Source organism: Excalfactoria chinensis, chromosome 3, assembly GCF_039878825.1.
Source record: "Excalfactoria chinensis isolate bCotChi1 chromosome 3, bCotChi1.hap2, whole genome shotgun sequence".
Lineage (NCBI taxonomy): Eukaryota > Metazoa > Chordata > Aves > Galliformes > Phasianidae > Excalfactoria > Excalfactoria chinensis.
This window is the reverse complement of record NC_092827.1, coordinates 84,266,585-84,293,043: the sequence shown is the minus strand read 5'-3', so window position 1 is coordinate 84,293,043 and position 26,459 is coordinate 84,266,585. Positions and strand designations below refer to the sequence as shown.

Genomic DNA, 26,459 nt, shown 5'->3' with positions numbered 1-26,459 from the left:
GTTACTCGGGGTTCCTCTCGTCTGGGAAGTTCCCGGGAGCACCGCTCGGAACAACAGGCGTTGCGTTTCTGTGAGTAAACGCGTGTGGCGGTGAAGGAACAGATCCTTTGGAGGTGGGATGGGATGGCACTCCTCATCTCCATCCTACCCACAGGCGTTTCGGCGCCGCTTCCAGGTACCGCAGGGTGAGCCGAGGGGGCACCCAGCCGCGGGTCGGACCTTACTGCGGCTCCTGGAGAGCAAAGCAGCAGGGCGCACGGAAATGCCTCATCTCGGGGTTACGTGAGCGTTAGCCCGAAAGGAGCCTTGTGCACCAGTAGCAGCAGGGCTCATATAGCAAGGCTGTCCGGATATCTTGGGGTACAAAACTGCATGTAAGCGGATTTTTAAAAAGTTTTACTTCAGTATCTATGTTAGGATGTCTGTTGTGCAGGGGGCAGTTGCTTGTAAGTAGCATGGATGCTGCTCTCTGTATGTGTCCGTCTCTTCCCACCGGAGTATGTCCTTTATTCACCAGTAGCTCAGTTAGAATGTAAGTTGTGTTAGGCTGTAATTGGGCACTAAGTGGATTTAAGACTACATTTTTCTTCTGTACTTCACATAGAACTCCCCGCTCTCAGAGCAGATCTCTGCCATGCTCACACCTGCTTCCAGTGCACCCTGAGAAAGGAAAACAGAGGTTTTGCTCCTTTAACCCTGGGCAGAGCTGCAGGCTCATCACAGTTATCACAACACCCCAGTTCTATTTAGCACATTTTACGGTACCCCATTTTGCAGCGTGGCTGTGACAGCCAATTATTCTGTTTCCTTTCCGCTTGGAAACACAAATTGATCTATATCCTCCCAAGAAGTTCCTCTTGGCCCCAGCTTTGCTCTCATCTCTGACACCATTCCAGCCAAGCAGCAGTTCTCACTTCAGCCTATTCTCTCCCTCTATCAGCAAGAGGCTCGGCCCTGTTCTAGTAACCTTCATCCTCTTAACTTTGTAATCCTGGCCAACTCCTGCTCAGGCTCCCCCATCCGTAAGCTACAGGCTCATGTTTGCTGGGTGCCATGAGCTTTCCAGAACAAGAACAAAGACAAAAAGCAAAACCTAAGGACACAGGTCATGGTAGTTCCTTTCACTCATCGTCAACTGTGTAAGAAATTAAACTGCTGTACGATGATGTGCAATGTTTAGTGATTGATTTTATTAATGCAGGAATACCTGCTTCACTCCATACCCATTCTGATTTTAAAGTGCAACAATTAGATCTGCTATTTTTGTACATCCATACTTGGCAAGTGTTGTTCCTCAGACGACGTAGTTCAAATTATGCCTTGCATTTGTAAAACCTGTCAGTTTTAGTACCGTTTTGCTTTATTAACTAAAATAAACTGTACAAAAAGCTGTAGAGTTACATTAGCTTTGAACAATGTCAGATACACGTTCTCAGCCGAACTTTAGTGTGCAAACATTTTACATTTCTTTAAAGTGACAAAATTAAGCCAACCTTGAAGTCAGAGTTCATTACTACATTACAAAAACAGGAGACGAGATATGGCAAAAGAAATTCCCCACCGAAATCAACACCATTGTATAATTTTATTTCTAATTCTTAAAAAAATAGAAATGAATTTAGAAGAGAATCACAGTATAAGGGCCCTAACATATTAGACTATTACCAGGTACATAAAAATAGAAGACACAGATTTCTTTGAAACTTTAATCCTTTGATTAAGCAGCAAGCATATCACTCTCCAGGCAAACACTGCTTAAAACAAACCCTACCCCCAAAAACAGGACGTGCAAACTGTATGCACATACTCTGCAAAGCACACAATAAAGACATTTTGCTATGTACATACTTATTTAGTACTACAAACGCTAGGAAATCCCTACTGTGTGCTACAGTGTTTGTAAAGGAAGAAATACTACCCATCTCTGCCCCTCCCGCCCCCTTCAAATACAGCACCTTTGCCCAGTTATAGAATATTTAAACAAGATCAAACTGAATTACAATGTACTGAACAGTTTTATAGCAGTTGGTGGCGGCCAACTCTACTGCAACACCCAACATTCTGCATACTGAAGTCTATCGACGAGACAAGACAAAAATTAGCAAAGGTACAATACGCACACCTGGGAGACTCAATGCTTTAAAGAAATAAGAAGTGAGAAATACTGGAGGTGTACCCTATCACTGCTAACGGCGGAGATACTTGTTGGATGTGGAAATGGATTTCCTATCAGTTTTCAAAACCTATCTGGGGAGCAGCCAGATCCATACGTAGCTGTTGAGGGACACTTTGGACTTCCAGAACAAAGGATTCGGCGATCACATGTTCCTCAGTGCTTGTGTTACAATGCTGCTTTTCTCAGGAGAGGTCATCTGATGCTCACATAGTGGCTAAGAACCTACTCTGATGCAGAAGAAAATTCCTAAGGACCCTTTGTATGAGACGTCAGTGCACTGCTGAAAGCTGTACTGAAAGAAAAATCGAGTTTGATCTGAAAATATTTGTGAACTGAGCCAGAAAGGTGAACACTAATTGCAATTCAGGTCACAAATATCAACCCCTAATACTAGATTTACACAGGTAATAGGATCTGATGCTGTCAGAACTTGCCTTTGCGCAACTGAAAAGCTTTAGCCAACTTCTAACCGACGGTCAGACCGCCCCATTATCTGTGGAAAGAACAAGGGAGAGCACATTCCATTTTCAATTATATTCTCATCTGAGTCATAGGCAAATCTAGCTAATAACTGAATGGATCTAAAAGGATTGTAAACACCAGGTATGAACAATGATGTAGAATAGCACGGCAGTTAGCAATGCAGTGTTTTTCAATAGCTTGACTCAGATCATAGTTTCAAATGCTGGTATGGAAAACTGAAGCCTGGTTTACTTGGAAGGGAGAGGTGTTTGCTTTAAAAACAAACCAACAAAAGCTAATGCTGAGCATGAATCAGGGTTTTAGACAAGAAAAATGTAGTAGTAAATACAGTGGAAAATAAACCCCAACCTTGTATTCTCCTAAAATGGGGAAGCCATAATTAATACCCAAAGGCAGGTTTTAGTAGTGGATAAAACAAAACAAACCATGATAGGTGTAACCCAGCCTGCCAGCAATAGCAGAAATCAGACACTCAGTTGACGCTGGGCAGGCAAGCAGCAGAGAGCCCTATTGCTATGTTACTCCTACCACCCTCAGCCTCTGTACATTCACTATGCATCCTAGGCAAGATATCAGTTATCTCGTGTATACCAATTGTGAAGACGCTCTCAGAGGACTGAAATTCTGCTGTACTTATATTAGAAGGGTCAGCAGAAGAACTAATTAAATGGATGGTTCTTGCTAAGCAGTTCCTCTGCTGTCATCCCCCTGGGTGCTGGCGGCTGCTGCCACTCCCCTGCCCAGCCTATAAGAGAGTGCAGCAGGAAGCTGGACTCCTGTTTTCAGACAGCTTTTATGACTAGAACACACGTGAGTTTTGGTATGTTTTGCACAATAGCTCATTGAGTTTTCAGGACACTCTTGAAGAGGACTATTTAATAAGAAAGTACCTTTTTTAAACAAGAAAAAAACATTCTGGGAAAAAAACATTGAGGGAAGAATCATCTACCTTTTACAATTGCAAGAAATGCTTCTACAGGTATCTAAACAGGGCCAAAAATTCTGAACCTAAGGCCATTAGGTTTATTTTTTCTCCACTAAAAAGTAAAAAATGAAATAAAAGTTACACACAGAAACCCACTACATTTAAGTCTCCTACAATATTACTTCTTCCTAGATCTGCCAGCCTACTTTCCTGTAGTTAGATGCTCGACTACAAAGAACCGTAATAAAATAAATAGAGTAAAAAAAAAATAAATCAGTTAAGCGAAATCCTGGTGTGCTGAACATTGACTCGTGTACGAAGTTAGCTTCCTTCAACAGTTATTCACATAGAGGAGGGCTGTATTGTAGGCATTGTTCTTCTGTACAAGTCTTCTACAAAAAATGTTTTTACACAGGTGGTCATTCGCGTGGCTCCAGTACTGGTTATTACCTTGCTCCTCTGTAAGACTGGTCTGCTACCTGTGAAGGCTTGCTTTTTTTCTGCTTCTTTGTTTGGAAAAAGAAAAGTACCTCGATACAGTCTTCCAGATGTAGGAGTTAGCATAATTCCGCTTTATTTCTTCAGTGCAGAGTGGACTGGGATTCTGTCTGAATTCCAATCAGTGAGGGTGGCTGCTGGCCGCTAACAGTGGTTAACACCGGCCTTGGGTTGAGACGGGGAGGCATGGAATTAGCTGGGCGGATGAGCGGTGGGGGAGGCTGATTTAGAGTTGGCCTTGGCTGAATAAATCGCGCCTGTTGTTGGAGCGGCGGAGGCTGACGGTGGAGAGCAGGAGCAGCAGGAAGCGCTGGACGCAGTAACGGGGGTGGCTGATTTAAAGTTGCCATGGGAGCGGTAGGAGCTGGAGCAGATGCCTGTGCTGGAGGTGAAGGGCCTAAGCACTGAGTGGTCGGAGTGCTTTGCGCCTGCACAAAGGACAAAGACAAGATCGCGTGAAGAGCCATCCCAGCCGGAGCGCAATGCCGTTGGGGTTGCCACTGTCCACTACACAGGAAACAGCATTTAAAAACCAAAACCGAAAAACTGAGAAGTTACTGAAAAGAAATCACCAACCAAAATATTATAGACGGCAGAACTAAAAATATCTATGAAGCAAGAGTCTTCTTTCTAGAACAAGAACTGTATTTTAACAATAAAACAGTAACGTGATCGTCACTATGAAAGGTGCAGTCCTGTTCCCAGCGGGTTAACGACATTGGCTGAAGTTCTATGCAAGCTTATCATCATATTCTTTAGAATGTGGTTTGCCACTCCACACCAGTTAACCTTACATTACATCACTAAATAAAATGCTGTTCCTCAACCCATGCTTACTTATATCTGGTACACAAAACACACCTCATCTTCTTCATCAGTGCTCTTTCCTGATGGCACATTAGAAGTATTTTTTGTGTCCTCCCCTAAAGCAGAAGCATCACCATTAGAAGCCAGGGTTCCTTGTTCCGCTTCCCATTCCTGCAATACCTCCTCTAAGTTAAACCGACGCCTGTAGTTTACAAAGAAGTTCTTCACTTGGCCAACAGTCTTGTTGCCAATTACATCTGCAATAGCTTGAAAATCTTTACCATATTTGCGGACACCTGGAAGGCAAAGTAAATAACATAGCTGTGAAGGATCAGTCAGACACAGCTACGTGTGATGTATTTATAGAGAGATCCTATGGGACCTGCAAACCAAGGACTCACTAATTAGGAGGATTTCTCAATTAGGAGAAGGCCTCAATTTCCATTAAGACAAAAATATTTAATTTCATAGCTATCAACACATAAATCAAGAACTTTATTAACAGGTCATTACCCACTCTTCTTAAAAATCCTGGCTTACTCACCAAGCCTCCCAACCTAAAACCACAGAGATCTGGACTCTGACAAGCCAAGTAAATCAGTGTGCTTGGACTAAAGGCAGAAGCCCAAACTAAGTTCTAGAAGGGAGAGGGAGGGTAACTGAATATATGTGTATAGCTGCAACAAGGTATAGTGCTAGAAATGCCAAGTGGCAAAGGTTGACACGGCTTTTGTAGGTTCCCTCCACACCAGCTGCCCACCACCTGTGCAGTAGCTGGTCAGCAGGAGCGCTGAGCACAGGGGCACAGTTCTGTACATCACCATACACTGCTTATTCCTCCACTTGTGACACACTGTACTGGGGCTAAAGAGTAACTGGCAAGCATTCACTGGACAAAGTTGTTTTAAAGCTTTCATTCACCATTCAAGCTAGGCAAACAAACCTGGGGCTTTGGACAGGTTGTGAACAAATACAAGGTATCTGTGTCTAAGACAGCCTAGCACCAGCCTCCAGGAGCAAATTCTGCAGCAAGGAGCAGCGGGACAGAAGATCTTTGCATTGTTCTTTTCACCTGTTTTCATGTCACTATCAATATGTTATCAGCACTCCACAAGAAAACGCTGCTGGTCCTTTCCAAAATACCAGCAATGCTTTTTAAAGTTCTAAAATGACATTTGCATATGATATGAAACAACAACAAACAGAATCTTGTGGTTTAACACCAAAATTGGAATTAAAATCTGGAAGTGTTGGCTCTGTTTATTTAGGGCATTAGTCTAGTTCCTCCTCTCACCTGCTGCAGGAGAAAATCCTCATCCTAGAGCCACAGTTGCACTAAGTTTATTTTTAATTGTAAGTGGCCTAAAGAGATGTGGAACCTAAAGAAATAGAACGTTACATGGATGTACTCTAAGGTACTGCAGAGTGCTCTCCAGTCTCAATAAACAGAAGATTCGATTTTGCTCTTAGCTATGCATGAGTGAATTACAATTTGACTTCTTATGTGAAGCTCCTGGTAGCTACAGTGTTTAGAGGACAGACGCTGCCCGATTTCCTGTGTGGCTTCAGAAAATGAAACAAAATATTCAGAAAAGTGAGAGTTGTTTCAAATCAGAACGCCATGGATCTTTGCAACTTAACTGTTAAATGAGTACGACCTTAATCTTTCTCTGATGTTTTCTACTGTCTTCATTAATAGACACTTCGGATGTGGCGCTAACTCTCACAGTAATCTAAGAGACAAGTTCAGCTCTGGAATGGTAACAATTACTGCAGCTGAAGCTGATGTTACAACTGTCAAGAGCTTGGCAACATTAGGATTTTTTCTTGGGCACACAAAAAGAATCCAACCACTCTGGCTGCCAGAACCTTGGAAAGGAAACAAAAGAATGTAGCAGAGACTCCTGGAGGGGCTCATAGGTATCTGGGCAAGGCCAGTTGAGGGTTTTGGCTCTGCATCAAGTATTAGCTAAAACCCTGAACAGCCACACGTACCCACTGAGCATTCCCTCCCATGTTTTTATATCCTTGGATTGCCCTGCCATTACCACTCTTGCTAATTTATAATGATCCTAAAATGTCTGCTTCAACATATTTACACCCTGCAGAAGTCATCCAGCAAGCAAAGCGCCCGTCAGAACAAAGCACATTTCTGTTCAGGAACCAGCTCAGACTTCTAGTGATTTCAGGGTTGTCTGTTATTAAGCTGCCTATACCTCCCCTTTACCTGCAGAACTGAACCTCACAGCTAATTTCAACTACAATTGACAGAGACAAGCCTAATTCTAAGCAGACAGCTTGAAAACAGCGCATCATGCCTTCAACTGAGAGCCCAACTGTGAGAAACATCTAAAGAAAAGCAAATGTCATCAGTTTAGCTACACACAACACTACCCATCTTGGACTTTTCAGAGTGTTATTTAGCACAGCTAAATCACCAATGACTTTATGTACAAGGATGTAGTAAAGCACTTCTACACTGCATCAGAAACAGAAATTCAGTATATATTTTATGACATTTTTTACACATAAGATTCTGACACATCTGTAAGCGTTGATGCCAACTCATCATTCATCTGAGCACATTACGTGCACATCCTTATACAAATTCTGTGCCAAACAGCACCCAAATTATTTCTGAAGTGTTTAATATGTTACTTAGTAAGAGTAATTTATTAGGCTGCTGCAAGAGAAATTCTAAACACAGCTGCATAGCCTTGCTTTACAGGCATGAGTGCCTCTCCAAGAGCTCAACTGAAATGAGCCCTGATTCTGGGAATCATTCAACCTTCTCTGAACTTTCCCCAGGTAAGAGGTGCACTTCAACTTATGCATGCTCAGCAGCATCTCATCTTAAATGTCTAAATCAGAGAAACTCATAAACCTAAGTCTTACAGTGCCTCTGCTATCTAATGCTGTGCTGCACCGCAAACGATGCCAGCCACACAAAAACGCTAGCTTAGGTTCAAAGCATTATAACACAGCTCCACAACGAGGCAGAAACAGTTAACCACAACCTCTGTGTTACAACAGCCACAGTTCCAATGCAGTATGAGTATGGTGCCCCTAGCAACTAGCTTACTTAGGGCTGGGTCTTGGTTTTCCCCAACTATTTTCCACTGCAAAAATCAAGCCTGCTTTTCACTTCCAATTTTGCTCTTTTGAACAAATCTTAGTTTAAAAAGATGACTGTGCCCACACAGTTCTGTACACAAATAAAGTTTGTAAGTTAACAGCCTCACATGTCAAACTGGCCCACTGCATTCAGTGACTATTCAAAGTCAAGCAGCAACTTGATTAACGCTGCAAAAGGTTGGCTTGAAGATCTTAAGTCTGAGTTCTTGACTCCAGTGGAAGCAGCTGTGCTTCTTTTAAGATTACACACTCAGCTCTATTATTATTATTCTTTTTTATTTCAGCTCTTTTTCCAGCCACTGCCAATCTCCTGAGATTAGCCCACAGGCTAGAAGGGTTAGTTCGTGTTTAGAAAGAAAAACAGAACCCAAACTGTACTGCAGCACATTATTTTTCTGATTCCACGATAGGAATTAGAGAACAAATTCCAGAAATGTCACCTACCTGCTCAATGCTGATCACTTTCGTAAAATTATTAAAGTAAGTGCCAACATACATCAACGCCTTTGACAAACTGAATCGATTTTAAGCGTACAAACTAAATGTCCCTACGCCTGGGTCCTTCAAACGTTAGGCTTCTAGTTCAAGCAGCTATTTTGAAGGAAGGGATCAGGATCTGTGCTGTTCCTCAGCCTGGGAGATGGGATGTTAACACCTACAACAGTCATATGGTCATATGGTGGGAGGGGATAACAGAGAAGAGATCCTTCAGTATTAGAGCTGACTATTTCTATAAAACATTCTGTCAAGGAGAGACTGGAAGACTAGAATGCCTCTCCAGGCAGTCGTCACCAACCCTCTCTTTTTAATCCATGCTCCAGTTTTCTCATTCCCATTATTGGTTACATTCTGCCATTGCTGAACCAAAGCTTAATGCATTCTTCTTACTTCCCAAACTGTTCCTCCTTGGTTAGAGCTCTAACAACTGAACTCTGAAAATGGTAAGGTGATTTGAATCCATTTACAATGAACATGGACCTTCCTCACTTCTGCAGCATGCATTCTACCTCTTAGACTACCACGTCAAAGATAAGCACCTCCTCATGTTGCATGTGGGAAGAAAATTAAGAAGTGAGCTTTTTAGCAATACTGAAGGAACTTAGGAGAAAAAACAGTTTGGGGATGCAGATCTCAGTTTCAGAGGCATGCAAGTTGAAAGGCATGATACACCATTCTCTTCAGCATTTCCATTCACATTTTGACTAAGTCTAATTTTGGGTTCATTCACATAGCCAATAATTACTAGGTATAGTTCACCTGGCAATTTTGTACTGATACACTGATCAATCTTTCATTTTAAAGCAGGTGAAGAACGCAGGGATATATTATATATACATGTAACCGAGCTGCTCTGTATTATTTTAGAAAAGACGATCAATAGAAGTAAATCAACATATAATTACTTCAAAACAGTAACAAGCGCTCTAGTTATATCCTTGGCATAATCCTTGATTAGGCAGTGCATGTTAAAGCAAGACAAGAATTGATTTTCCTTTGTATAAATGAAACAGCTGCAAATTAGCCACACTGATACATTGCTAGAAATTTTGGGAGTTTTCTCCTCCAATGAGACAGTTACATCAGCATCCACTCAAGACTATCATAGGCCCCCAGTGGGTAGATATCTGCTCTTTCATTCCCTTACAAACAGAGAAAAACAACTGTTCTTTGCTGTAAAGTGGTTTTATTTCTGCCTTTTCCTACTTCAAGGATATGGAAAGATGTCTTAGAAATGTTTGCTTCGAATATTGTTACTCCAACAATAAGTGGTCTTCCACTTTGGAGAAATCTCTGTAAAGTTACTTAGAAGATGATCAAAGGGAATTTTCAGTATTAATAGAGCTGTTAAACCCAGCTTATATTCAATCTTAAGTAGAACAGCTAAGTGAAAGACTAGCAGTGTGATGCTTGAATGAAATGCTAAGTATTCTCACTACTTTTGTTGTTTTCCCAGTAACTTCCTTGCAAGACCAGATAAAAGTTCAGCTTTCTTTAGAAGCAAATATAAGCACATGCCTGAACTCCTCTTAAAATCCTTTGCATTGTATTTCAGGTCACTACTACTATTAACGTACCTTGTACTGCAAGAAGCTGCTCTTCTGTGGTCCAACGGGCATTGATTTTCTGATTAGACTATTAAAATTAGAGAAATGGCACAAAGATCATTAAAATGTTTCAACAGCTGTAAAATATCTGAGCATTAGAATGTATTTTAGTTGCATTACAAATTGTAACATAAGTAAAACATCTCTTGTGTGATAAGCCATACATTTATAGCTTTGCTTTCGTGTAGAGGAAGTACCGCTTAAGGATTTGAGCGTAGATCTAAAGCAGAGCAAAAGCTACTCCTAACTTTGCCACCTATATCAGAACTTGCGCACAAGCTAATGATCTTTATGCAGACAGAATCTGAATTTGTAGTTAAAGGTATCTAAGGTATTAGAACTTGGCACTGGGAGTCTTTGATGTCTGCATTACGTCTCATATGCAAGCCTTTCAAATAGCCAAAAAGAAAGCAATCACTTCAAATGCCCGAATCTTACATCCACTGGTGTTTTCACTAACAGCACAGAATTTACTGCTAGCAATCTACACAAACCACTTCGAATCAGAAAAACAATTTCATCTCCCCATCGTCATAAACAGATACAACATCTCAGTTTCTTCTGCTTATTGATTCTGCCAGTAAACATTAAAAAAAAAAAAAAAGAGCCTACTGCTAATTTCTTGTAAAAAAGACCAGACAGACTCACCACATCACGTTATTCAATGGATCTTGTTAAAGCTGCTGCTGTAATGCAAACACTATGCTGCTGCAGCAAAACATTTCTGTAGCTTCCCACTAATGTAAGCGCAAGGCCACAAGTTCTGATATTCATTCTGATTTACCTCAGGAGGTTTGAATTCTTCAATCCCGCCTTCCATTTTCTGTTTAAGTGCACTGTTTACTTGCTTAGCATTTTGAACCTTGGTCAAAAACAACAAAGTTAATCAGCTCCACAAAGAAAGTTGGTCACTTTACACATATATCTTCACTAGGATTGCCACAAGTGTACCTCCTAAGTTAGAAAGAGAAATATTACGGTTTAAGGCTTCACTACTTTTAACCATTTTTTAAAAAAGTTAAAAAAAAAATTAAAATAAAAATAAAAAGTACAGCACAGTTCACTATGGAGAGAAAAATATTCAAACCAGTTTTTCAAAAGAACAGGTTGTCTGCAAGAACATTAAACGAAGGACACAAAACACAAGTCTTGGTAATGATACGTGTGTTCTTGAAGAAAGCAGAATATTCTAGACCAAAAATTCAGTTCCTAGATTTGTAAGAGAGATGTGCTGTTTGTGCAAACTTCTTCCTTCGCCAAAAAGTACTTTGAAAAAGAAGAAAAGAACAAGTATGAGATGTTTCCAGTTAGTTGCTTCTGACAGACTGCTTTGTACTCATCTATGGTTGTGATTCCCCTTACGGATGCTTGTTGGAGTTACTGAAAACACGTAAACAAAATGCCTGAGCCTATAGAAAGAAGAGAGCTTCTAAATTGTACTTATAGCTACGTATCTACTAATATATCTATTAGCCATTTAAACCTGGCAGCGATGCACATAAAGTGACATAGTAAGAATGCAGTTTTGCATACTACGTTGCACATGTATTACAAGAGTTCTTTAAGTGTGGACACAAAAGCAGACGGCTCAGTAGGAGATTCCAAAGGCCGCATCCCTGAGATCACTGCAAGAAAAGAAGAGAAAGAAACCTCAAGGATGTAACTCACCTACACTCAGGCTAAAGAGTGAAACCCACCTATGCTATTTAGTCCCAAAGGCCTGCTGTGATAGAAAGAAGCATATTTATCCTGCAAAAGAATACAAGGGAGCAAAAAGCCTATGAAACCCTTTGTTTACTCCACGATTTGGCAATGTGGCAGCTCTTAGCGGTCTACAAGGAGGCAGAAATTCCAGGAGATAAGCCTTGAACTTGTAGCCACGTCGCTCCTAGGAAAGCAAGCATGCGTGTGCCATTTTGCCCTTAGAAGCTGAATAGATTGCATTTCAATTTTAAGTGCCAGAGGTGAACATCTTCATGCAAAGGAGGCAGGCATTACAAGAGAAGACTACAGATTTAGTAAGAAGCAGAAAGCTCATCAATTCAGAGAAATAACAAACTCATTATTTTTTCCCCTCATACTTCCATGTTATGTGGGGTACCACTATTTGGAAAACAGCCACAGTTTTAAGCGTAACACAACTTCACTGGTTGCATTCTCAACTGTCACTTACATGTTTTTACCAAAGTAAGGAAAAAGAATCAAACATGACTTCAGTTTTCTCCTCTCCCCAAATAAATAATGGTAGTTTATTTTTTCATGCCATGCTTCCCCCACCCCTTTTTAAGAGGTCGTCTTGTTTCACATTATCCACAAAAGCAGAGAAACAAAAAAATAAAGCTGAAGAACAGCTACTGTCCAGCATTTCTGGTGATAACTGTGGAACAAAATTAGCAAGGCTCACATTAAAGATGTTTCAGACTCTTCACAGGTCATCTTACAATCTACAAAGTCATTACAGGAACAACTTGAGATGAAAACAAGACCAATAACCCATGGTACCTGTCGCTTTAATGAGATTAGTTCCATATCCAGCTGTCTAAGAATTGTGTTGGCTGCATTGGGACTACAGGAAACAGCTATCACATCTTCCTGGGTCAGGTACATGCCTTTTGGTGGACGGCACTTGGAACGCTGAGAATGGTGGCGATGCTGCAAGCTCTGATACTCTCTTCTACCCAGCCCTATCTTGCTGGTTTGAACAGGCTGATCATTATTGCCCTTTAATTTACAAGAAATAAATTATTAAAGAATAACAGCATCTTATACAGAACTTTTCTTAAGAATAACGTATCACATAGCATTGTAATGTCATACTTAGGACAAGAAACCCCCGCTCCCCTGAGCACAGTGTGCAAACTAAGTCTTGCAGATGAAGTGATGTAGCACACTACTAGTCATTTGCTGGATCAGCTTGCAGTACACTTAGAAACATCCATTTTTCAATCTTTTTTTTTTTTCCTTGAGCATAGCTGAAAATTCAGAACATGGTATAGAAATCGCATCTGAATGCTGTGAGAGAGGGCAGGAATCAAGAACTTCTTGCGTACACAGAAGCTAAATATATATACTACATGTCTAAACCAAATAATCTGTGGATGTGTGCCTTGACTTTTGGTGAGCTATGGAGACATCAGGAGATGGTTAGGGAGAGGAATCAGAGAAGTCTATTAGGGCTGGCAAGAATGCATGATGGCACTTTTCCCTGTTGCAAGCTCTCTAACTTGGAAAGTGATATTGCTGCTTGCTTTTTGGGGGGATTTGAGATTTGGAACAGATGATGGATTTACTTCTGCAGTCTTTATAAAATTCCTTGTAATTTAGCAAGGTTAAGCCTTTGTTTTTCATTTCTTTGAAATGGAAAGGGACAGTAAAGAGGAGATAAAGTCATTACAAATACTCTTGATATATTTGGACGCCTAGGAGGACAAAGTTTCAGCTTTGCCCTTTATGGACATAGTTACACATCTGTTTGTCTGTAGGTATATGACTCTTGTAGAGCAACTGGGTAGATTTCCTACAGACCAGTTATAGAGAAGGAAAACTGACTCTCCCTGTAAGGATTTTTTTCAGTTCAGAGCAGTGCTGAATATCAGAACAGTGACAGGATTCAGGCTTTTTGCTACCCCATGAAGCTTCCCATTGCTCCCCCCCTGCTGGCACACATGCAGGTTTAAAGGTAGGTAGGTGGTCATCTGATCACAGTGAAGAGAAAACAAACTGCAGCAGCCATGACCATTATCTTCTGGGGCTTTAGTACAGATTAGAAAAGACTATTTTGCTCTTCTAAGCTTGACCTTCTGCCACATCCTCTTCGCAACTAATGCAACATCTTAATCCAGTCCACAGACTTAATAGAGGTGATCTTAAAAGCACTTAGGATATTTGCCCTCCCTTCAAAGTTGATGTAGAGCCTTACATCTTTGACATTTAAAAATGCCAAGGTTAAGTTCACTTCTAGCCCATTTATACAATTTGTTTTCTAGTTCATCATTGTTCTTCAAGTGTGTCATTGCAATTCCCTTCTGCTCAATCTGGATTTATAGAGAGAACATTTTTTCAAGTTTTTGTCCTGCCAGGCTAGAGCATTTGGCTTATTTCAGTTTTCTCTGGTAAGATAAAGTTCCCGTTGCTCTGCACTTTCAAGTGTTTTACCTAGGAAATGAAAGTATATAACTCCCACCAGAAATATCAAATCACAAAATTATTTAAGATAGATCCAAACAGATCATCTGAAACCTCTTTGTCCTGTTCCTAGAAGTCTACAAACATGCTACTTTCAGTCTGGACTGTGTGATTCAAACAATAACTAAGGAAACTGAACCAAAAAGGCCATTATTTATAAGTGGTTTCGGCAGTAACCAAAACCAGCAGACTGTAAGAACACTGTTACAAATGGCAGACTAAAGAGTAAAGAGGTAGAAGTAAAAAAATATCAGGGCTTGTGCCATTTCAAGTCCTAAACAACACATACGGGCATGATAAAAAATAAAATAAAACCTCAACGTCTTTTATAGAAAGGGATCTTTGTAATTGTTCTTATTTCCTCCCTAAGGCAGTTAGAGAGAAAAAGTGATGTCAAAGATCACTGCAAAACTGAGAACAGAACCCAGTACTGCCAGCCTCTGACTTAGCATCATCTCTGTTAGAACTACGAAGTTTTATTAATAATCCCAGATAATACTTCATGATTCTATAGGGATATTAAAGTTTCATGCCACCTTTCCCCTCATTGTCCAGGAGCACGAATGCTCAAATTCTAGGGAAACCACAAAGGCATTATTTTGATCAAGGAAACAATCGAACATTTATACACTTAATTGTGCTTTTCTAGTCTTGTTCATAAATAACTTCATGTTATAGCCCAAAGAAAAACAATAACCTCAGTACACTCTAAGCACAGCACTTATCTGTAAAGCTAACAGCAAGTGCTCATTTAAGGAGACTTTTTTTCTCTGTACATTTACTAGTAAGAAGCATCTCAATAACGCCACAGATAGCTGAAATGCACAACTTCATTGTGGCTTCAAAGGAATAAAATAATTATTCTGCAGAAAAAAAAAAGTCATTTAATTTAAAAATGCAAACATCTAATTTCCAGTATTTCACAACCAATAACATTGCAGGCACATTAACAAGATAGAGGCAGGGGGGAATGCTGTTTTAACAGGTAATTACGGTAGTAATAGCATACATCTCTTACAGAGATAGTGATATTATGACCAAAGAATGGCAAGTATACATATATATATATATGTATATACACACACATATATATATGTACATACACAAATAGTTTATATTGGATGTGATCAAAATCCCAATCAACTCAAAATCCTGTGATGTCATCAGGCAGCAAACACAGATGTTACATCTCTCTACTATGAGATGTGTTTTTCATAGTAATACAGTCACAGAAAACAAACAAACTGACATTCACCATTAAGTTATCTGTTACCTCCTTTTTGGCTTCTTTTTTGGGATCATAATCGCTATCATTTCCATCCATTGGATGAGGTTCTTCTACATCATCATCACTGAGGAGAGATGATAAGAAGCTGGTCATTAAGCCATTTTTAATCACAGAATCACAGAATCGTAGGGGTTGGAAGGGACCTCCAGAGATCATGGAGTCCAACCCCCCTGCCAAAGCAGGTTTCCTACAGCAGGTCACACAGGTAGGCGTCCAGGCAGGTCTTGAATATTTCCAGAGAAGGAGACTCCACAACTGCCCTGGGCAGCCTGTTCTGAAGCTCCATCATCCTCACCGTAAAGAAGTTCTTGTGCACATTCGTGTGTAACTTCCTATGCTCCAGTTTCTGTCCATTTCCCCTTGTCCTGTCTCCACACACTGCTGAAAACAGTCTGGCCTCACCACTTTGCCCCCCACACCTCTGATACTTATAGACCTGGATTACGTCTCCTCTCAGTCTTTTTTTCTCAAGGCTAAACAGACCCAGCTCACTCAGCCTTTCTTCACTGGGGAGATGCTCCAGGCCCTTCACCATCTTTGTGGCCCTCCGCTGGACTCTTTCCAAGAGATCCCTCTTTTTTGTACTGGGGAGCCCAGAACTGGACACAGTACTCCAAATGAGGCCTTACCAGGGCAGAGTAGAGGGGGCGGATCACCTCCCTCAATCTGCTGTCCCAGATACTTATCTTGCTAAGAATTATCTACTCTAAAATATCTAAGTAATCAAGATTTATGGTTATATTATGTTATGTTTCAAAGTTATCTGTAGTTTTCAAACTAGAGCTGATACAAATACGTTTCCTTATTACTTTTACTAGCAACCCTAAACTGTCATTTCAAAACCACTTGTAAGACAGCGTTACTGGTACTGCTGTCAAGAAATTGGTGTTGCCTTTTTGCAGTTCAACCACTTGTGTCAGTATCAACACTTACACAGTCAACTACAAGGCCAAAAATATCCTTTCATTTGTCAAGTTAGCTTTAACAGATCAGTTTTCCAACCACTGCACCAATAAACACTTGTTTAAGTCTGTGGGGAGCAGAAGAGGACACTAAGATGGGAAAATTCAGGACTACTTTTTCACCAATTTAAAGTGCTTCAGAGAGGGAAAGAGGAAAAAAAAAAAGTAAGCCTACTTTTTTAATTCAAAGACAGAAGACTGAAAAGAGTAATTCACACAATATAATTTCTGACCAACATGAATGTAAGAAAGTTCCAGATACCACGAAAAACCCAAAATGTTGTATTAGAAGTAAACTGATCGCCTTCCGTGATTTTTCAGCTACAGAGTAGCTTCAGTAAGTTTTTCTTTTCAGTAACATAACTGCATTCTTTTAATTCGCTTGTCAATTTTCTATATATGGAGTTCATACCTTCTTATATAAACACGATTACAGCGCTCACACAATCAGATTATTAAAGAAGTTATAAAAGGTGATGGGTAATACTTAAGCATACTGGACACAACGTAATTTTAATTTCATAACTTGGTGAAATGTTCTCCTCTACCGAACACAATTTAACGCTATTTTGAGCTCTAATTCCCTTTGACTGATAGCGGTTCAAAGTCTCTGAAAATAAGACTTATAAGACTTATATAAACAAATCACTCTTTGCAGTGGTTAATCTCTTAGCACTAGTTCCATTCAGAAAAAAAAAAAAAGCCTCGCACCCATAAAAACAACCTCCTCCCCACAAAATAATACCAGAGTTAGACCTCCCCAGTGAGGTATTATTTCTATACCATATTCTCCAACTTCAAGTTCTTTAAATTTATCCTTACAGTTACCCAGTAAGTATTCAGCCGTGTTATTACAGCTCATACTGACCACAGTAGCTATAGAATAGAGCACAGTTCCTATAGCACAGGTATTAAACCCCTCGCAGAAAACAAATCTTTACAGATGTTCCAACCTAGAAGTTCACGCTTAAGTACAACAGCTGGAAATTACTCAACAAATTTTACCTGAAAAGACTTTTACCTTTTTCATCTCCTTACCTAAAAAGACTTCAGTCTCTAATTTGCTACTTAAGAATATGACTTACCTGTCACCTTGATTATTTCTATTAGCAAGCTTTCGAGCCTGTCGATCCATCAAACTTGTCCTCGAGCGAGTTTTTTTCCAAGAATAGTAGTATTTTACCAGGCTCGCAATAGTCTTGTCTGGAAGCTAGAAGAATTCATTAACATATTAATACAATTTTTTGTTAACGTTCCACCTAAGATTATAATTCTGTTCTATTTACAACCACCTTTACCCAACTATCTTAAATGCATGGATGAGACTGAAAGGAAAGATGCATTTTAATAAAGCTGAGGGGCAGGGCAAGGGGAAACAGCTACATCTTGTACCATACATGGGGAAATTAACTTAGATGTTACATTCTAAGCTGTTTCCCAAAACACCTCTGCAGAAATCAGGACAAAATTTTAGCCCAGTGGAAGCCTTTGTTTTAATGCACCTGAACTTCTTAACACTTCTGATCAAAACGTTACTTTACCATTTGCTGGATCCTGTGAAAGCTCTTTCCATGAAAGCTAAATGCTTGTTCAAATAGGACTTTGTCTTCAACTGTCCATTCGTCGGGGAAGGGAGTGAAGTTAGGGAGATCCGCAAGGGACTTCTCAATATTGTGTTTATGCCAAAACAACATGCCGAGAGCCTTTGAAAAGAAATAGTCCCTGTTTGGATTTAGTCCATTTTCTACAATGCTGAGAAAAGTTACGTTAAAAAAAAAAAAAAAAAAAAAAAAAAAGGCAAACATTTATTCTAAATAAAATTGACCACCAGAAGCCCTTCTCAAAATACACGTACAATTTTGTTGGCTATGTACTCATAGGCTACAATATTCTCTATGGAGATAGTGTGAAGAGTGGGCACACCTGTACTTCATCATTAGATAGATTGGATAGCGAGGTCATTTAAGTTTGGCATGGCAGCAGTACTTCTAAGGTAGCATAAAAAAGGTTGACAGACTCGAATCTGACCTGCTTGCTTTCTTTCTTTACAGGCATGTATCACCTACACAGTTCCATACAGGCCTTCAAGCCTTTATTACCAGCCCACTCAAAAAAAGAAAAATACTTTTCTGCAGCCAAAGGATCACCCAAAACACAAGTCTGAAAGTTCAAAGTGAGAGTGGTCTTTCTCCAACTCTCCAATCCACAAATAACAGCATGGCCACTTTCATGTCACATGCACCTAGTAAGGAATGGAAATTTAAATATATATTCTTACATAGTTTCATTTCTCAACATTCTTTAAGAATTTTAGACCATTTAGACTTACTGCCTGCGAATCAATGACAGATTTGATGCCAAGTCTGGCATGGGAATCTGGGAACACAATCCACTCTGTTTTGAACACGCAGTGCAGACATGACCACCAGTTGTTTCATCAGCTCTCTAGGCCCTCTCTAACAACCCAGATGCAACAAACCTCTTCTCTTGTTCAAGTGGCAAGCAACAAGCACCTCTTGCAAAGATAATTCCTATTTCAACTATAAGTTGCCTCGAAATTTAGTCCTTTGGTAGACTTATTTTGAGATCTCTAAGCTCCATCTCTCCTCTAACAGAAGCCAAACCACGTATAAACATTGCCAAGCTGCACTATTCTAGAAATCAGTGACAGCAGCATCTTCTTTGGACAGCACTTGACTTGATGAGCTGTCTTTGTTGTTATAAGCCTTCATCCTCCAAAACTTAAGCATACAACATGTTCCAACTTGCATATCCATTTTTGGGGGTTCATAGATAACTTCAGTTTCACATAATTTGGCTCAGTTATGAAGAAAATAACAACACAACTATGTGCAGGCCAGCAACATCTTAACTTGTACTTTTTAATGGGATGTTGACTGGAGAGTATTAAAAACACAATTCATCTTGTTTGTTATCCTTAAACCTAGAATTTGATATTTTTTACTAGGAAAAAAAGTCATGAAGTTTCGCTTTTTCTTTTGTTAAATGCCACTTCTGGCCCTATTGCAACTAGTGGCTCAAAATTCTACCGCAAGTGAATTGTAGAATTAAACACTGAATTTGTAAGCCAATTTCCTAAGAAATTCTTTAGCTAAATATATACACACAATTGCATGACATGCCCAGCGTATCAAGAAACATACCAAACCTTTCAAAAGTGCACATTACAAGCTGAGCATGTCATGAAAACAAAGAGCTCAATCTTTTGCAGAGAATCCAGACCACAACTGTATGCAGATCCATTTAACTGCAGTGTTTGCTGCCGTGCCTGAAGAGAAACAGTGTTAATTAATGGTAACCAAGGGGGAAAGAAAAAAAAAAGAGTTGTGTTACACTTTTATATTTTAAAAGTCCTTTAAATTAGCACTCTCGCTTCACGGCACTTACCTGTTCCACATTGTATCCATGTTTTTCCTTTGCTATTGCTATATATTCATCCACTGTAACAAAGCAATGTCAAAATTATTCTTTAGTACTTAGAATTCTGCTACAAGGCCCCAAAGAATTATCCATGTAATACGGGAAGAGAGTCTTTCCATGCTTTAAGATACTACATAGGCCCAGGTCCCTCTAAACATTAAGCATATTTGTAGCTGTCATCGTAGCAAATAAACTGTAGCACAACATTTAATTTTGGTGAAGTTTAGACAGTAGCTCTTTAGAGAAAGGCAAAGTCTTCATGGAACCCAGTCCAAAGAACACAGACACAAGGGGAGTGCTCGGATACCTGGGATAGCTTTAAACTGAAGTTCCTCAGCTGTTTGTATTCCCAAACGTTAAGAATTCACACAGTTTATTGTGAGCAGATTCTAGATTGATAATTACACATATCCTTTATATTGATATAGTTAATTTTTAACTGATCTTAAAATTAATTATAACTGAAGCATGAACCCAATTCACAACGCAGAATACAAAACAATCGATAATTAAGTTATCAACGTTGATAATATGTTTTAAAATCATATTTGTGTATATTAGTGCCAGATTTGAGCTAAATATCACCCATCATTACGCAGTCAGGTCTGATGGAAGTACTGCTAGTTTTCATCTTCAATATGTACTTTATTTTTACAGAAACAAACTCTCCCCATTCACTCATTACAGTTCACAATTAAGTGGCAACTAAATTAAGTTAAAAGGAAGGACAATTGAGAAAAGGAAGCACTTATATTCTCATTATTCAAATGAACCAGAGATGTCCTTGCCATGAACTGTTGCCGCAAAGAGTTAATCATACCTTACATGAGTGAAGCAAGCATTCAGCAATCATCCTTGCATTTTATTTCTAACTGTCCTGCAGTAGACGAGGGTACATTCCCTCAAATGCAAAGGACACAAGCCTCTAACTACTGGCATGCTATAGAAACTGTCCCAAGGGTCAGATTCTCGTGACTGCACCCTCAAAAATCTATTTCTCTGTATTGCCTGGTAGGAGTGGGGTTTGAACTGGATTAAACAAATAATTGATTACATTTATTAGGTAATTCCTTTCTTCCATAAAATGATTAAGGCTGCAAAAGACCACTAAGATCACCTAGTCCAGCCATCAGCTCATCACCTGATGACCACTAAACACCTCCACATTTCCTGTACACTTCCAGGGATGGTGATGCCACCACTTCTCAGAGCAGCTCCAATGCCTCACACTCTTTCTGAGACAAAATTGTTCATATTTCAGATCACTTCTACAGGGAAAAAAACGATCTGTTTTTCCTAGTAAAACAGAAGCAAGAATCTCTTGAACAGGGCCTTAACAAAACTTTTCCTTGAATACAACCATTGTAATTCCTTTTCCAGTAAATTTAGAGCAACAAGTTCCTCACTGTTAGATGCTTTATTTCTTTATTAATAACTAAAAGGCTTCAGACACTGGTCTGAAACATACAACACATCCAGTGCAATTTGAAACAGAGACTTAATAACAAGATAAGACAGGGTCACCTATAGTTTGCTAAATAAAAGCAAAGCTTCTTACAAATCTGGAAGTCCACTAAAAAAGTCAACAGCAAACAGGAATTCTAGAAACAATTACTTAATTTAACTTAAGCATTCAAATTCCTAAGCAGAGCGAGACTTACACTTGGCATCTGGGATATTATGATATGGTGACCATACGAGCATCCCTCCATTATCTTTATCGGTGTATTTTGTGGCACCTGTAAGAAAACAAGCAAGTCTTAGTGTTTATCAAAACATTCTGAAGAACAGTTATTCAAGGGACACTAAGTTAAAAGTCAACCACCTCGAGAAGCCCAGCTCAACTAAGGTTTTGATTTCCATAGCTACGTAATTTTGATGATCACAGCCGACCAAACTGCACTGCTATAAAAGGTAGATGGATTTAAGGGTCTTTTTCTCCTCTGTTTCTGCTTCTCCTCTACCTGAGCCACAGCAAGGGAAGCAGTTCAAGTGACAAATCTTTCAGGAGGACAAAGCAAGTTTTGCAACGTTGATGCAACTTTGTACAAAGCACCATGTTCCAGTCTCTTTGATTTAAAAACACATCTAAAGAAATTTCCCAGTATTGGAAAAGCACCAACTAGTAGTTACTTTTTATGGGTATTCTACAAATGTATTCCACATTTCAACTTCTGAAGACACCACTTGACAACTGGAGCATTTACACCACTGTCAGCATGAACTCCTCGAGGAAGCACCTCGGAGGAACCTCACTCACATCTTTGCTGGAGAAGGGCAGACTTACTTTCTCAAATACTTTTTCACTCCACTTTAAGCTCTGACCTTTGATATTTAGATTCTAAATCTTGTTGAGAAACAAAGCCCCAAATGATAGCTGCTTGGTACCTTCTAACCATATGCTAAGCTTTGCTGTTCTTCGCTCTTTAGTTCGGCAGGGTTCTGTAGTTGCTATCATCTTTGCAGTCTTTAGATCCATTACGATTGTAAACTCAAAAACACTTCAGTTAGAAACACTGAAAGTCTGCTGCACCACATACAAGTAACTGCAATAAGTTTAAGAATGTACACAGAAGCCACAAAGCATGGTTTCAAAGCATAACACAACAAAAAAAACCCAACGTTTCCAAGCCTAGCATAAGAGCAAATTCTCTAATACAACATTCTAGTTCAGAAAAAGAAAGTATGACATTTTTAGTCATTAGAAAAGCAATATTCTCAAGAACAGTGATGCAAACGTGTCACCATTTTACCACCTGTTCATCCAGTTGTTTCCTATCAGAAAAGAATGATTGTTGTCCCCGTATCCCACTCTCTAAAAGCAGAAACTAGGATGACCACTAGAGAACACATCAGTCTATCAGGCTCTCTGCTTGCACATATCTAATGCCTAAACTTAATGTGAGCAGACCCTCAGTTTTCCCTTAAGAAAATAAAGTAATAATCGTGACAGACACCTGCAGACCTGTTTATGTCAAGGATGTTGTCTGCTATTGAATACTCGAGTACTAAGGTTAACAACACACGTCCCGAGCCTTGTCATTTGTGCCTTCAGGAGGCAGCTGATGAACAGCCCCAGCAGGCAGCCCTTTCAGGTTCATCAGGACCCAACCAACTGCTCCTCCCAGATGGCATCTCCACACAACCACAAGAAAAGCAAAGGGTGGCAGAGGCCAAACAGCATACACACAGGTAGGTTGGTACTTGCATGAAGGCATCCCGTTCTCAGACCTGAGTTTCCAGGGCCACCATACTGGGATCCTTCCAACTCTATTAGCAAGACCAGGGTATTTCTTCATGAGAACCATTTCTTATCCTTCGTGCCCAAGTGTTTGAGTGAGCAGCACTCTTCCACTCCTAAATAAAGGCTGAACTGCTTCCCAAAGGTGATATGCTTAGTACGGGCAGAAGCTGGAAATACCAGGCAGAATGTTACCCATAGCAGGTGAGAAGAGCAGAATCATATGCCAATAAGGAAGACAAAACCCATTAGCTACATCTCAGACACTGGTCTCCCGTCTGGTCATTTTACTTTAAAACCCAAGGACTGGACATCTGAGAAAAAATAAATTGGGGACTGTGAGGACAGATGTCATCGGACAAGACGCAAATTCTACGTACTTCACAATGCTATCCCCATCACTTCCATTTAACAGATGCCATTTTTATATAGGAAGGTTAGAAGGAGAAAAATTGTAAGGATGTACAATGAAATGAAATCCGTAAGCAACCTTAAATGCTCCAACACATTCTTCTCCACTCACCCCTCAAGAACAGGGTAAATGGGAAAGCAGGATTTCAGCACTAAGCAAGCAGTACTCATACTAAAGCCTTTGTGAACTCCCATTGTACCACGGCCTGAGTGAGGACAACACTGATTCTTCAGCATAAAACTCCTCATGCAGCCATATGACAGAGCTCACACAGCAGTACTGCACCTTTCCAGCAATGGCATTCCCCGTGGCTCTTTCCCTAAGAAAAAGATTGGACGGCCCCCAGTGAGGACACAGCTCTGTGACAGCCTGCTACATAGATGGGTGGGTCAGAAGGCTGAGGCAGAACGTTTTGCCTTGGGAACACAAAGTACTACAGGGAAACCAACAGGAGGAGACAAAAACCTGGGGCGCAGGAGATGGTTTATTAACACAGCAAATTAGGTGAAGGGATCTAGGGGCTTTATTTTATTAACGCCATTTATCACAGCAACTAAATGGATCTCACTGCTGCTACATCTAGTGATGATTCTAAGTGCTGTTTCCACAACAGCTCTGGCCAAAGGCTTGCCTCTGCAAAGGGGTGATGGGTAGAATGTGGGAAGAGCACATTTCAGCTTCTCCCAGCTGCTGCTTTCAGCCAACCCCAAGAGACCAGCAAACAGCTGATTAACCTCTTTTTTAAAACAAATTATCTTCAACTTTTTTTCCAACCGGAGCTCACCTATAAATACTGCTATAACTTTAACCACGAATGTTTTCTTCCTCAACACATTGTTGCAAAGCATCGCTCACCAGCATTTACAATCTGACAAAGAGAGACCAAAGGCTTCTGGTTGGTTCTGCTCAGTTCCGTGGGCTTCGACACCACCCAGTTCTATCTGAAATGGACTCCTGCCTTGCAACTACCTTGTTAAAGAAGCATTTGAAATCAGGTATCCCAGCAAAGCGGGGAGGCCCTCAGGAGAAAAGGGCCTCAGAAGAACTGCAGGAGGAAAAATCATGGAAGTGAGTAAATTAGAAACAGTGCCTACATCTATTTATGCAAACCCACAAGTACGATGGAACATCCACTGCATCATTTGCTACGTTAAAATAAAACAAAACCAAACACGGCGACAATAATAACACAGGTGCATAGAGGACAACAAGAGCACAGCTTTGTGCCCAGCATCCCTCAGAGATGCTGCCCCAAGAGCCAGCAGAAAGCAAGCAGGAGAGAGCACGGGATCTTGCTGAGAGCTCCTCAATTTGGTAGCACAGTGAGGATTGCATCCTACTTTTACACACTGTGAAGTTTTCCTTGTAATGTAAAATTCGGCTGTTCCAAAGGAGTTCCCATCTGCTCGGCCCAAGGTTTGCGCACTCAGAACAATGCTATGCGCCTCTTCTAGAAGAGTTAACCAAAGGCAAAAGGGAGGCCGTGCATTTTTCCAGGTGGCCTGTAGGAAAAGCAAGCCCGGGCTGCACATCAGAGGTGATCTTTTTATTTATTTCCACGGCGGCAGCGTTATAAGGAGCGGTGCGGGCGGCGGGCCCCATTAACAAAGGCCGCGGGCAGGCGCCGTTCTCGGGAAAGGGCATTCCCCGCGCCCGGCCCGCATCCATCCCCCCGCCCGTGGCCTGCGAGGACCCGCGCCCAGTGCAGGGGCTGGGGCCGAGGAGGCACCGCGAGGAGCTGCGGCCCAATCCTCTTCCGGTAGGAAATCATCTGACACCCGCGGAGCCCGTTCGGGGAGCGGCGAAGTCAACGGTGGAGCCGAGCATCCCCCCGAGCGGGCGGCGGGCAGGAGGGGGCCGCGCTCGGGGCTGACCGCCAGCGGATGCACAAAGCGGGAGGGAAAGCACCGACCCGCCCGACCCCGCCACCCCTCCCAACCCCGCGCATCCCCGCAGACACAAGGAGGGAAAAATAGAAAATAGAAAGAAAAAGGAGAAATGAATTATTACTAATAAGAATAATAACCATGATTTAAAAAAAAAGCGATTTTACCGGGCTCAAAGTCGGGGATGCGCGCCTGGTATTCCGCGCCGACCCTCATGCCTACATCTGCAACACAGAGCGGAGGGAGGAAGGGCAGCGGTGAGCGGCCGCGCCGCCGTCCCAGCCCCGCGCCGCGCGGGGGGGCGGGAGCGCCGCCCGGGAGCCCCCGCTGCTGCCGCCGCCGCCGCCGCCGCGCGGGCGAAGCCACCTCCCCCGGCCCCCCCCGCCCCCCCGCGGATGGAGCCCCGGCGGCCGGCAGGGAGGGGGCCGGGGGGGCGGGGGCTGCCTCCGGCAGAACAATGGGGGCGGCGGGCGCTCCCCGGCCCTCGCGCCCCCCCTCCGGCTCGGCGGCGCGCACACGGCCTGGCTCGCACCGTGCTCGTCGCCGCTGTCGGCGCCGCCGCTCTCCGGCTCTGAGTAGGGCCCGTCGGAGGGGCTGCCGCCGCTCTTAGGGCCGCCGGCGGCCGCCCGGCTCCGGCCCCCCCACAGCTCCGCGCCCGTCTCCATCGCGAGGGGAGGGGGGCTGCCGGGGAGGGGGGGGGGAAGTTAACGCGCAGCCGCCATGTTTCCCCCTCACTTTCTTCCCCCCCCCCCCCCCCCAGTGCCGCGGCCCCCTTCCCCGGCGCGGCACGGCCGCGGGGATCCCTCCGCGCCGGCCCGGCCGGATCTAGCCGAGGGGTGGGGATGGTGGGGATGCCGGCGGTGCCCCGGAGGCGGCGGCGGGAGGGCGGAAGGATTCCACTGGCACCGATAGGAC

The 26,459-nt window shown here is 41.8% G+C and overlaps 1 protein-coding gene across 6 annotated transcripts; it reads right to left on the bottom strand.

The window, feature by feature from the left end:
• Positions 1 to 1,164: 1,164 nt before the first annotated feature.
• RCOR3 (REST corepressor 3) lies at positions 1,165 to 26,428 on the bottom strand. 6 transcript variants are annotated; one of them, XM_072330712.1, is made up of 12 exons: positions 26,077 to 26,381; positions 25,712 to 25,768; positions 21,667 to 21,744; positions 19,973 to 20,025; positions 18,106 to 18,267; positions 17,650 to 17,774; positions 15,570 to 15,666; positions 12,632 to 12,850; positions 10,914 to 10,991; positions 10,100 to 10,157; positions 4,944 to 5,185; positions 1,165 to 4,510 (listed from the first exon to the last, which is right to left on the bottom strand). In XM_072330712.1, exons 1-12 carry the CDS (start codon positions 26,207 to 26,209, stop codon positions 4,166 to 4,168), a joined length of 1,647 nt encoding a protein of 548 aa, XP_072186813.1. In that variant the 5' UTR covers positions 26,210 to 26,381; the 3' UTR covers positions 1,165 to 4,165. The 6 variants fall into 6 exon arrangements, with proteins under 6 accessions (XP_072186813.1, XP_072186814.1, XP_072186815.1 ...); XM_072330713.1 differs by having other exon boundaries at positions 15,588 to 15,666; positions 26,077 to 26,372; XM_072330717.1 differs by lacking the exon at positions 4,944 to 5,185 and having other exon boundaries at positions 1,175 to 4,510; positions 26,077 to 26,428.
• Between the last annotated feature and the right edge of the window lie 31 nt (positions 26,429 to 26,459).

Coding starts and splice junctions, on each gene's coding strand:
- RCOR3 (XM_072330712.1), bottom strand. CDS start 26,209: ATGGAGACGGGCGCGGAGCTGTGGGGGGGCCGGAGCCGGGCGGCCGCC. Junction 10,992..12,631: donor TAATCTCATTAAAGCGACAG/GTACCATGGGTT, acceptor TTTTTGACCAAG/GTTCAAAATGCTAAGCAAGT. Junction 10,158..10,913: donor AAGAATTCAAACCTCCTGAG/GTAAATCAGAAT, acceptor TAATTTTAATAG/TCTAATCAGAAAATCAATGC.